The sequence below is a fragment of the Oryctolagus cuniculus genome, chromosome 13, assembly GCF_964237555.1.
Source record: "Oryctolagus cuniculus chromosome 13, mOryCun1.1, whole genome shotgun sequence".
NCBI classification, from domain to species: Eukaryota; Metazoa; Chordata; class Mammalia; order Lagomorpha; family Leporidae; genus Oryctolagus; species Oryctolagus cuniculus.
In genome coordinates this window covers 14457611-14471496 of record NC_091444.1, presented here as the reverse complement: position 1 = coordinate 14471496, position 13886 = coordinate 14457611, and the positions used below count along the sequence as shown (strand labels likewise).

At 40.1% G+C, this 13886-nt stretch overlaps 1 protein-coding gene across 4 annotated transcripts in view; it reads right to left on the bottom strand.

Moving 5' to 3' along the window:
- NEK7 (NIMA related kinase 7) overlaps window positions 1-13886 on the bottom strand; it is a 148372-nt gene that overhangs the window by 75074 nt on the left and 59412 nt on the right. For 3 of the 4 annotated variants that reach the window (XM_051821072.2, XM_070055072.1, XM_070055070.1), the window contains exon 2: window positions 12448-12531. In XM_051821072.2, the coding sequence (XP_051677032.1) occupies window positions 12448-12504 (57 nt within the window). In that variant the 5' untranslated portion in view covers window positions 12505-12531. Of the gene's footprint in view, window positions 10830-12447; window positions 12532-13886 lie in introns of those variants that run through there. The other variant, XM_070055071.1, reaches the window with a different exon arrangement.

Here is a 13886-nt window from a genome sequence, read left to right as displayed (position 1 = left end):
GACCAAATATGTGACATTACAATGTATCTAACTGTAGCCACTCTATCCTAAGTCCTTTGAATAATTATGGGAGGAAAGTATTTAATACATAAAACCATGTTTGGTTACAATTAGGTTATTTAGTTGAAACATGCTTAAAATAAAACTGAAAATCACTAACTGAAAAGCAGAATAGCTATACATAGTCCATAAATCTGTGGATTTGAAACCACATAATATTGTGACAAATAAAAACTAAGAGGCTGATTGGCTAATTCAACACACAATGTCTTCTAAAATAACTAAATATATACTAAATCTTCCATATAAATATTTTCAAACTGATTCACTCTTGGAAAAATTTTCAAAACAGTAACACAGACAACACAAATATAAGCCTACACACTTTTTACTTTATACTTACTAACTACAAAATATGTACAACTCCATACTTAATGAGAATAATTAAAACTGATCTTGGAAGCATTTATATTACATTCTGTGTTCAATTATTAAGTTTAGGTTACTGAGATATCTGAATCTATGTACTCACAGGCCATGTTATAAAGGCATTCTGAGATCTCAGAAACATAAATATTCAAGTCACATATGAAACTAATGAAACTAAACCTTAAGGTGAATGAAGACTCATATAGTATGTTAAGTGTTCTATAGCCTTATTAACAAATATCTCGATCTGAATACAGTCTAATCACCTAACACCAGCTCTTGCTAACAACAGTAATTGGGATTAAATTCACTCTACGTGTCAGTCTTGTGTTTACTGCATTTATTTCATATAAATCCTTTCCATTTTTTAAATAAAATTCGTTCTGTGAGCCACTGTCTCTTATTCTCACAGGTACAGACCCCTTAAATAATTAATAATTTCCCAGGACTAAATTAATTTATTTAATTTTCTGTAAATTGGAAGGCAAAGACATTTACTGAGCAATAAGGTAATTCAGGATAACATCATGATGATAATTCTCTCTGGGGAAATTAGAAGAGTCACAGCATGGACTCAACAGACTCCCTAGAGAGAAAATTATGTCCTGATAATTCCTAAAGGTATTGTTATCAATGATCTAACATACAAGCCAGTATTAATTACAAGATTTAACACCATTAGTAAGATTTTCATTGTTATTACAAATTCATCCCTTACTGGCAATTTCCACATTACCAGTTACTTAAACAAATTATGTTTTGTTATAACTGGTTGAATTTCTCCAAAACTTAAAAGCAATACTTTTTTAAAATTATTTTTAAAAGCAATAATTTTTTTTCTACCTCACCTTTCTGATTAGATATCTATTGCTATTTCTTATTCAGTTTTTGATGTTGGAGCTGTATTTTTTTTTTTTTTTAGGTTTAAAGTTTTTTTTTTTGTTTTGTTGTTGTTGTTGTTTTTTTTTTTTTTTTTTTTTTTTTTTTTTGGACAGGGCAGAGTGGACAGTGAGAGAGAGACAGAGAGAAAGGTCTTCCTTTTCCGTTGGTTCTCCCCCCAATGGCCACTGCGGCCGGTGCACTGTGCTGATCCAAAGCCAGGAGCCAGGTGCTTCTCCTGGTCTCCCATGTGGGTGCAGGGCCCAAGCACTTGGGCCATCCTCCACTGCACTCCCTGGCCACAGCAGAGAGCTGGCCTGGAAGAGGAGCAACCAGGACAGAATCCGGTGCCCTGACCGGGACTAGAACCCGGTGTGCCGGTGCCGCAAGGCGGAGGATTAGCCTAGTGAGCCATGGCGCCAGCCAAAAGCAATACAACTTTGAAATGCCCTTCAATTTCATTTAGCAATAGAGCTCCTGCTATGGTATTTTATCATCAAAAGAATGTTACTTAAACTCTAAACTACACAAACCAGAACACATTTCCTGAAAATATCTAAAATAACTGTCATAGATTGCTTTCTACAATACTCACTGGAAACCAAAAAGAACAAACAAAAAATGGCATATGTGCCAGCAAGGCTTAATTATTTGTGTTTCTACCAATTTAAATACGAATGTTAGTCATGATAACTGGCTTTTCATCAAACAAAGTAGAAAATTCACTCAGCATAAGAAAAATGAGCAACCATACAAAGTCAGTTACCTAATTAATCATTTATAATATGCTGGGATTTGTAATATTTAATTATCAATAGTTCTGTTACTCAGCAGAGCAATTACTACATCCAAATGATATAACCAAAAATATTGATCACCTCTCCTAGGCTATCTTAAACAGGATAATTAATTTTAAAGACTACCATTCCCTCCTTTCCCCACAAGCGCTACCAGTTTCATTTGCAAAGTTAAACTTGGAGAGAAAAAAAACCTGTTTGCAAGAGAGACAAAGAAATGTGTTCCACAAACATTGACGGAGGGAGTTTAAACAATAAATATGTAACAACAAAGCCAAGAAGCAAACAGATAATAGTATCTACCAGTTATTCTGCATGGTTAAGTACTAGGCAGAGAAATGACAAAGGATAATGTGACGGGAATGAGTGGGTGGCTATTTTAGGTCAGATAACTTAGGGATGATTTGTTAAGGATGTAAATTTACACTGTGATTAAAAGACAAGGAAACAGAAATCATAGCAGAAAGAATAGATGGAAAAAATGTCTTCAGGAAGGAACGAGTGTGATGTACTCCAGGAACAAGAAGTAGCATTGGCTGCAGTTCTGAGCATGGGCAGTGGTAAGGCAAGAGCCTTGACAGCAGGAGCAAGGAACTGGGACTTGAGCAGGTGAGCACTGTCCTGCATTCTTACAGACAGTTCACAAGACAACTGTGCTGCTGGATGGAGAAGGAAATGGGAAGAGGAGAGCAGAGCAGAGTGGGAGCAGGGAGACCAGACAGAAGCTAACGGACTTGGCTGAAGAGCTAAGGGAAGTGTAGCAGGCAAAGACAGCAGGCAAAATCAAGAGACAAGCTTGAGTCAGAGGCTAAAGATCTGTCAATGAGTTGAATACCAGGGCTGAGGACAGGGAGATCAAGGATGACTCAGATTTTTGGCTTGCGCACCTGGATGGACAGTGGTGCCATTCACTGAGGTAACCAAGGCTAACGTTTGGGCAGGAGGTAAACAACAAATACTACACACTAAAGGGTATAATGTGGCATGGAAGAAGTAAGGGGGACAGAGTTTCATGGGCCAAGACAACTGCACACACGACCATCATCGACAGCACTAACACTGAATGAGTGCCAACCACACGTCACGCACCATACTGAAAGCTCCACTCAACTCCAAGAGGAACAAACCAGGAGATTTATTCTCCTCATGTTTTCACAGGAAAACAGACTTACAGACACGAAATAACGTGCCCTCTAACACACACCTAGGCAGCAGACACCAGGCAGTTCTTGAAGTGACCCAGGCAGCAGGACTTGAGAGCTCACATTCTACACCACCACTCTCAGCAGTGCCCTCCTGCCCCCTTCCAGCTGCTCTATGTATTCTTCCCCGTAAGCACTGACGCTCCCAGGCCATCTCGTCTCACTTCGCTCATCACTCGGGCAATCTGATTTGTGGTCCTTCTCCCCCATGCACTAGTCAGTGCTGGAGTAGATTAACTCTGGGCACTTCCCTCATCCCCTGGTAAGTATCCCATCAAAACTCTTCTGCAAACGTTTCCATTCCTAAATCCTGGTACTCCTGGGCTGAATGAGATTTAACTTGAAAAACAAAAAGGGCTTACAATTCCATAGAAATGTGACTGGACTAAGAAATATGTCTCAAAATTCTGAAACTTGTATAAAGGTATCACAATGGAGTTCGAAGGAGCACATTAGACAGCGTACATTCAATGACGCTCTTCCAGCCACTGCGTGACTCCAAAAAGGTTTCCCCTACTGAAAGCATCTTTGAAATCACTCCTTTAGAACTGCAATCAGAGCTATTCTATGAACTGCACAAAACTATTGGTTGTTTTTAAGAACACATCTCATTTTGGTTAAAAAAAAAAAAGAAAGAAAGAATACCAAAACCATTTATTCTATTCACCAAGTAAATACAGGGCTCCAAAGGATTCTGGAATATTTCCAAATGTCAAATTCACTCTCAAAAATAGAATAAATTAATTATTGTAATTATTAAAACTATTTTTTGAGCTTTTAACTCTGTTTCAAAAAAAGCTACTTTGAATAATGTCAGCCTCATCTATGGCCACATCTCTCTGAATAGACTGTTCAAACAGAAATTCCAAAGAGCAGATAAGAAGCCGTGTATTCTCATTCTTTTCAAAATCATCTGAATTTCTTAAGATGAAGAACTCTTAGGCCTGAACATGCAAACATGGAAAGTTAATCTAAATTTAAATATAACTCAAACACTTGAAATTTTTCAAAATCATTCTCATTTGACAGCTTTAATATAAAACATAGTTTGACCAATATTTAACTGAAGTTAGAAATTAACTTTCACTTATCTAAGACTAAGCATCCATTATACAAATACTTGTTTCTTACTTCTTAACTAACACATATTGATCTAACATATGCTATATGAAAGTGAACAATGTACTCAGTACAGTATATTTTCATGTATTAGAAGCTTTCTAGTGAGAAGAACCCGCCATAAGCTTCATTTTCTCAGAATAACATTGTTATTGTCTTCTAAATTTATGCATCTTATCTACTATTATATTTCCCTCATGGCCACTATCATAAAACCATTTTTTAAAAAATTTTATTTATTTATTTGAAAGGCAGAGTTATAGAGAGGCAGAGGCAGAGGGAGGGAGAGAGAGAGAGAAAGAGATTTTCCATCTGCTAGTTCACTCTTCAACTGGCCACAACGGTGGGACCCAGGCCAATCCAAAGCCAGGAGCCAGGAGCTTTCTCCAGGTCTCCAACATGGGTGCAGGGGTCCAAGGACTTAGGCCATGTTCTACTGCTTTCCCAGGCCACAGCAGAGAGCTGGATCAGAAGTGGAGCAGCTGAGTCTCAAACCCGCGCCAGCACTGTAGGGGGAGGCTTTACCTACTATGCCACAGCGTTAGCCCCATAAAACCATTTTTATAAGTAATATTTATTTACTTACTTTATATTCCACCAGAGACTAAATGCCCTTGAATGTCACTGAGAACATCACCTCATCACCTTAGATTTGGAGAGGGAAAAATGATTGGTATAATCAAGACACTACAGAATCTGAGTCCAAAATAGGGAATGGCACAAAATGCAATTTGATAAATAAAAGGAGATCAGATAATGCAGATCCTCTAAGTCATATTTAAAAAAAAAAAACAGAATTTATCCTGGAGAAACCAGAATAACAAGAATACAATCAAATACATAACTTAGAAAGATGATCTGTGTTGTAGTATGAAGAATGGACTAGGAACGGCACAGTGAGACCAGGCAACAAGCTGCTGTGATAATCTAGATACATGGTGACTAGAATCTGAACTAGAGTAGCTACCATCAGGATGTAGAGAACAGTTCAGAGTCAAACCAACAGACCATGGAAACTGCCTAAACATGGACTGAGATTCCCTTGTTTCTAGCTTGGGCAACTGGATGGGTGGTAGCCAAAATCACAAGCAGGAGTGCAGCCTTGGGTCGAACGCAATAAATTTCAACTTGAAGACTGAAAGTGTGAGGTACCTATGGAAAGAGCAGGGTGGGTCATGGTAATGGGGGTGATGAGATGGGCCACAGAACATGTTAGAACTTTCCCTATGAAAGCTAATAAGCTGGCTTAGGAGTCAAACAGGCTAGGGCCAAATCCCAGTTCTATGGCTTACTAGCCATGTGACCACCAGCAGGCTAGTTAATTAGACTGAATCTCATCTACTCATTTGCAAAGTGGGAAAAATAATGCCTCCATATGGCTTCTGTTAGGAAAGAATGAGACTGTGTAGTGGAAGAGCAAAGAGCTCAATAATCATTAGGTACTGGTGGTGGCAGCTGTACAACTACCCAGGAGAAGATGACAAGAGAGTGAGCTAGCTGGTCAAGTTTTCTTTCTTTTTTTTTTTTAATTTTTTGGTGGTCAACTTTTCAATCTGAGGAGTGATAAAGGTGATAAGGAAGCCAGAAGGTAACAGCAATAAGGAAGAGAAGAGTCGTTTAGTCAGGTGGCATAAGTCACAAAGCTGCATTTCCCAGCACGGGCGGTCTGGAACAGACTTTGTGGATGGGAAGGTCTATGTTTCTGACACTTGGGCTGTGTGGCCTCCACTTGAAAGGGTTTGTGTCCTGGGGGAAACAGTTATGTTCCCATTAGAGCAAGGAGGTGGAAAAAAATCAAGGATAAATGAAGCATGCAGGTGGTTCCATGTATAACAAATGAGATATTCTGAAGCTATTTATATATTTTAATTTTCATTCATAAGATAGTGCTTTGAAAAGAGAGAGGGTAGGCTGATTTGAAACCAAGTTTGTATGCACTCATGTGGCACAGCAGGTTAAGCCTCCGCTTGTGAAGCCAGCCTCCCACATCAGAACACCTGTATGAGTCCTGGCTGTTCCACTTCTGATCCAGCTCTCTGCTCTTGTGCCTGGGAATGCAGCAGCAGATGCCCCATTTACTTGCCATCCATGTGGGGAGACCCAGAAGGATTCTGGGCTCCTGTCTTTAGCCTGGCCCAGCCCTGGCCTTTGAGATAATTTGGGAGTAAACAAATGGATGGAAGATACTGTGTGTGTGTGTGTGTTCTTTTCTGTCTCTCTGCTTTCAAATAAATAAACATGAAAACAAGTATTAATCTAATACTTTGTGTGCCAATCTGGGAACCAGGGATACAGTTCAGCCTCGAAGAGAAGAAAAACAATACACAAACTAGAAAGTGGTAAGGTGATAAAATCTGATGCAGAAAAATGTAACAGGGAAGGCATAGTGGGTGGGTAGGAAGGATCAGTTCTCATTGACTCCTAAAAGAAGGTGATATTTAAATAGGTACTTGAAGAAGATGAGTGAGCAACCTGATGGAAAATTACCGATAGGTTTTTAAACAGACGTGGTTTGACAGAACTTTTACAAGGGTCACTGACTGCTACGCTGGAAACAGACTGAAGAGGAAGGGGGCAATGCTGAGAGCAAAGAGATCAATTAGGAAGCTACTGAAATAAGAGAAGCAAAGAATGAATGTAACTTCTAACCAGAGGGACAGCAACAGAGGGAGCAAGAACTATTCCAATTCTAAACATACTTTTTAAATTTTTATTTATTTGAGAGGCAGAGAGTTTCTATTTAAAGACAGTCTCTTTGGTATCTGTTAAATTAAATTTGAGATGAGAAAAATATGAGGAAGTCAAGAATGGCTGTAATATGAGAGTATGAGCATCAGCAACTGGAATCCTGAGCTTGCCACCAACTGAGATAGTGAAAACTGAGAGTAGAAGAGATCGGAGGAAATAAGTAGAGTTCACTTTCAATCACATTATGATTCAGACATGTGAGTTTTATATCAAGGAATCAACTGAATATGAGTCTGGAATTCAGGACAGAGGGCCAGGTTGAAATATACACTTGAAAGTCAGCAGCACAGAATCACAACACTAGAAGAAATTGAGATGGATCGATCAATTTATCTAGTCTAAGAATTGAGCCTTGGGACACACCAATGTTAAGAAGCTCAAGAATTGAGGAGAATTCACTGAAGGATAGACTCCCAAGGAAAGTGAAAAACAAGATCCCTGGAAGCCAAATGAAGAAAAGACTTCAGAGTTTGGTCAACTCTATCAAATGCAGCTGATAAATAAGATGAGACCTGAGAACTGATCCCTTGACTGAGCAATGCCAGGTCTGGGAATCTCGGCAACAGTGGCGTAGGTAGCACAGAGGAGGAGAAAGAAGTTAGGAAAAAAGGAGAAATGGGGAACAGAACGCCAGATAAACCTAGGCATTTGCTACAACAAGGAGAAATGGGAAAGCAACTTTGCAAACTCCGTTTAGGAGTTTTTCCTTTGTTTGTTTTCCAGAAGGAATAATACCATGGTAGCAAGAACCCAGAAAATGGGGATGAGCTGAGCAGGGAATGGAACACAGGAGCTGAGCAGGGGAAGGAAACAGGATCTGGCCTTTGAAAACAGTGCGGCCAGTTACCTGCAAGCAACAAACAAGGAGAGCACAGCAGTGCAGATTCCAGAAGAGGGGTACCCAAGGGAGGAAACTGTGAAAGTTGTCTTCTGATTGTTTTTCTAGTGAAATAGGAAGCAAACACATGAGCTGATAATAGGATGGGGGAAGATACGCTGAGGCCTTGCGCTGAGAAAAGATATGAGGTAGCAGAGACTGGGAGTGAAGAGAGTGGGAAGTGAATGGACTAAGGACGTCACCACTGAACAGCATTACGCTTTACTTGAGGTTCATGGCCATTAATTCAAACTATGACAAGAAGTTTTTTTTCTCAAAATAGCTATCACCCATTCTCCTCTTTCAACATCAATAAAGATATTCAATGAAGGAAAGTGATCAAGAATGAAAAATTTTTTTAAAAAATGAGAGCTCTACTCAATGCCATTTGGGAAAACTACTTTATCAGAAGAAGCAAGGTCAATGATCCTTTTTTTTTTTTTTTTTTTTTTTTTTTTTTTTTTTGGCAGGCAGAGTGGACAGAGAGAGAGAGAGACAGAGAGAAAGGTCTTCCTTTGCCGTTGGTTCACCCTCCAATGGCTGTCGCAGCCGGCGCAGTGCGCTGATCTGATGGCAGGAGCCAGATACTTATCCTGGTCTCCCATGGGGTGCAGGGCCCAAGCACTTGGGCCATCCTCCACTGCACTCCCTGGCCACAGCAGAGAGCTGTCCTGGAAGAGGGGCAACCGGGACAGAATCCGGCGCCCCAACCGGGACTAGAACCCGGTGTGCCGGCGCCGCAAGGCGGAGGATTAGCCTAGTGAGCCGCGGCGCCGGCCAATGATCCTTATTTTACAAAGAGAGAAGCTCTTGGAAGAGAGAGGAAGGCAATATAGTTATCAAGTCCCAAAATCATACCCACTCAAGATAGTCCACTGGGAGCTACTCTTGCTAGCCTAAATGAACCTTAATTGGTTCACTGAATTTGTTCAAGGTAAACGTCATTTCATCTCTTCACACTCATGGCCAAGTATACAATATCACAAATAGACAATAGTTTGTGCTCCCATGAAGCTTAAAGGAATGGTCAGTCTATCTTACAGGCGGAGTTGGAAGGCTCCAGGCCAAGGTTCTTGTACTTTCCAAGCTGTAAAAATAAAGTATGTCTATTTTCCTACCTGAAGATCTGAGAAATCTTCTGTCTCTCACAGGCAGTCAAAATACTATGCTATTTTCCATTTGGCTTTGAAAAAAAAAAAGCATAAACTACCCTCTGATTATTATTAAAATTAATCCTCTAAAAACTTCAGACTGCACTGACTGTTATTGTTTTACATTTAACTTTTTACACAAAAGAGGTGAATGTATAATGGACCTCTTTATTCAATGGCCATGAATCAAAATAATCACAAAGTTGCAAATTTTCACTGTTGAAAATTAGTCTTGTAATAAAAACTAAATGTTTCATTATTTCTTTATCATCAACTTTTATGAAGTCTGAGTTTAAAAAAAATTAAGAAAGGCAAATTCACTGTTCCACAAACAAGAGTTCAAATGCAAAGAAAATATACAGGATAACAATCTAACCAAAATATCATTTTAGTACCTTATACATTAATACATTAATAGAAGGAATCAAGGAAGGAGAGGGAGAAGGAAAGCTGACAAAAAAAGACTGCCTCTAAATCTGAGAGAATGGGGGTAATGCAAAAAAAAAAAGATACATAAATATCACATTCCAAAACTTAAAGGGAACTCGTACTACACTAAAAATGAGACCACATTTATGCATTATGGGGTTAGAGTAGTCATCTTGAAACAAGAAAAGGAAAGGCAGCGATGCCAAGAGCATACATCACTCATCATTAGAAAAGGGAATTGGTATTTGACACTTGGAAAGCTGACTCCCTCAGTTTCAGTTTATGGCCAGGCTTCCATTAGCATTACCAAAGTGAAAGAAGTCACTGGGCTAGCCATATGTTGCCATATCACCCCCATTATTCAGGCCAATGGTGTGGAACAAAAGCAAAGAAGGTTGTCAACCCAAGCAGACGCTGTCCTTTCCCCGTCTTCTAGAATGATGCTACCGAGAGCAGTAACATTTTTCAAAGACTTAATAAGCAAAAAAGCCTATAAGCTCTTGTCAAGGAATCTTCCTTTCACTGTCTCACACCATCAGTCTGACTGCAGAGACTCCCTTCCCCCACGTGCCGCGGCAGCCAGAGCCTGGCTGACACTTGCCTATCTCCACAGACAGAGGTGTGCCCACGCGGGAGCAGCAGCAGGAGGCAGAAGCGAAAGGAACAGTGTGAAAAGAAAAGCAGAACCATTTCTATAATTTTGAAATTTACACTGTGTGGCGGCCAAGCGTCTCCCAGGAAAATAATTATCTTCATTTTTGCTTCCAACTGTCGCTCCGACCTCTCCTGGGAGGTGAATCAGCAGGAGACAAAACTGAAAGGACTATGTTTTTTTCCTTTGACACACAGGGCTGTTCAAACCTGTGAATTCCAAAATCGTAACATGAACTACCTAATTTTTAGAGGTGTCCTTTTATTGTCTTCACCAGAAGCAATATAAAAAAACAGTGCCTGTGGATGTGTGTAAAATTGGCACTAAGATATGTCTACATACAAGAGGTTGTTTATCATGATCTTGGCAATAGAACTTACGACTATAACACAAAATACAGATGGCATATTTAAAAAAAAAACTTCTCAAAATAGAAATACTGGCCTTACTTTAAAAGAGTTCTGCTCAATACAGAGAACTCAATAAGTAAAACAAAATGAACTGCTATTAAGGAAAGGCTAATTTAAGCCTGGTTGTTTTAAGGAGTTCCCGACTGGTTTTAGTTACATATTCTCATTGATTCCCTGCTCTGGATGAAGAACTGAAGTGCCACAGGGCACCAGACAGACAACACACGGTCATGTACCTCAAAATTTCAACCTCAAGTTGTCAGGAACATCAGAAGAGAGACAAGTAGTGCATCAGAGTTTCCAAGAAAACGGATCACACTCAGAAGCCCATACAATGCTTCATGGTAAAACTGACATTTAAAAAAAGCAACAAAAATTTTTTCTTTTCAAAGAAGCAGAAAAAGAGAGAGAAATAAAGAGATCTTCCATCTACTGGTTCATCCCCCCAAATGCCTGCAACAGCCAGGGTTTGGCTAGGTTGAAGCCAGGAGCCAGAAATTTCATCAGGGTCTCCCACAGGTGTAGCAGGTACCCACCTACTGAAGCCATCATGGCTGCCTCCCAGGGGCTGCTTTAGCAGAAACCAAAATCAGTGGAGCTAGGACTGGAAGCCAGGTGCTCCATATGAGATGCGGACGTCCAAAGCAGTCAGCATTGGAACCACTGAGCAAAACGCCTGCTCCAGAGAAGGTATCTTATAGGGTCCTTGAAGGATGGGCAGGATGTGAAAAGCCGGAGGCATATGGAGGGTATAAAAGAGGGTGGTGTTGTTGTTGGCAGTATTTTCTGAACTGTGCTTCTGCAGAAGTCAATATTGCACTGAAATATGATTCCACAGATGAGTAAGTGTGGAAGACATAACTCACACTATTCTTCTCCTCCAAATTCACAATGCACATTAGTATGCAACAGATAGGTAGGTAGGTAGGTAGCTAGCTAGCTAGATAGATAGGAGGACATTCTGCCATAGTGACAAGTGTTTGCCTCAGTTCTCCCAGACTCATTTGATTACAGAACTCAGTTGAGAGAACTTCTATCAGTTCCTCAAACACTTTGACAAACACTAAGCAAGCAAAAACAGCACAAGGCTAGCAAAGTGTATTTGGGACCTACTGCAGAAGGCCTCAAAGCCCATACTGAGAAAGAGTCTTTATGAATGACAACAAGAAAAAAGAGAATGACAAAAGAAAAAAGAGGTACCCCCATCCTGTTATTTAACCTATCATTACCTATCAAACTCTACAGCTAGCACTCTTCATGAATGCTAGATGCTAAATAATATATTTCAATAGTGCATCTACATTTTGACTAAAGCATTCGTTTTACTTTATTTTATTTTAGAACAAACAAGCAGGGCACTACTAGACAGGAGAGAAAAGCAACAATAAAGGTTATTGTGTGCAAAGCAACGTCTGCCCGCGAGAGCAGAGAGGCAGGCACAAGAGACACAGGCACTGCCCAAACCTGGGCACAGCCTCACCTGTTCTCTTCCTCCTGTGCGCCTAAGCCTGCTATTAACCCTTAAAGCCTAGCAGTCACTCTAAGCTAAAAGCGAAAGTTGCCCTTTCATTTCCATGTCTGTACATGAGAACAAACACAGATCAAATCAAAATTTTTAAAGCAACTCTAAAACTGGAAATTCAAAATTAGCATTTTGGGCTACCTTATGTCCTAAGGACACTGTAAATACACTCTTGCCTTACACATATTTAATACATGCGAATGATTCTGCTCTCATAATCAGAATAAATTACCTGTGGTTGGAACTGAGGAACAGGGGGCCCTTGCATTCCTTGAGACTGTTCATCCATTGTCTGAAGCAACAGCAACTTAGAATTCTGCAAAAGTTAAGTTGAAAGTTAAACAATGGAACCATTACCAATGTATGTCAGTCATCATCTACCCAACCGTTGCATTTAAACACTAGAGCAGGGGTGGGGAACCATTTTTCTGCCAAGGGCAATTTGGATATTTATAACAGCATTTGCAGGCCACACAAAATTATCAGCTTAAAAGTTGGCCTGCTATAGATTTAGCAAATTTTGAGTCTCACCTGCAGTTGCCTTGGGAGGGCCAGACCAAATGCTTTTGCAGGCCTTATATGGCCCACGGGCCAGACGTTCCCCACCCCTGCATGAGAGACACACCTGAGGCTTTCATTCTTGCCACCTCATTCTACCCAAGGCCTGTGGAGCTCACACAAACATTCACTATCTCAACCATTTCCACTTCTCCAACAGCACCACATGCTTAGACAATCTGATTTCCTGAGGTGAATTTCTTCTCCCCAATCTGTCCATAGATCAGAAACACTTCTCTTTATCCTGCCCATTATGAGAAGATAAATACCATGGCAAGCCCCCATAACCACGCCCAATATTTTTAAATCACCTTATCCTCATTTTCTAAAAATGTTAGTATTTCTATTGTCATTCAACTGTAATGCTTACTGCATACTTTTTTGGCATAAAAGGAAAAGGGCAGTCCTTACTTAAGAAAGTTTACTCTTTACGCATACTTTATTTATGATTACAAAGCATTCATCCATGAATTCAGTGAACATATGCTGAAGATCATTTACACACCAGGCACCACACAAGACTCCAGAACTGCAAAGATCGATGAGACATAGCGTCTGGTCTGCAGCAGCTACTTTTGCCCTAATTCTTTTTTTTTTTTTTTTTTTTGGCTTTTCGCACAGGATTTTTTTTTTATTTAATAAATACAAATTTACAACTTTTGCATTGTTGTGGCTTTTTCCCCCATGACCTCCCTCCCACCCGCAACCATCCCATCCCCCACTCCCTCTCCCATCCCACTCTTCATCAAGATTCATTTTCAATTATCTTTATATACAGATGATCAACTTAATATATACTAAGTAAAGATTTCAACAGACTGCACCCACACAACCGCACAAGATACAGAGTACTGTTCAACTAGTAGTTTTACCATTAATTCTCATAGTACAACACATTAAGGACAGAGATCCTACGTGGGGAGCTGGTGCACAGTGACTCCCGTTGTTGACTTAACAATTGACACTCTTATTTATGACGTCAGTAATCACTCGAGGCTCTTGCCACCAGCTGTCAAGGCTATGGAAGCCTCCTGAGTTCACCAACTCTGATCTTATTTAGTCAAGGCCATATCACAGTGCAGGTTCCAACCTCCCTGCAGAGAAAGGTGCCTC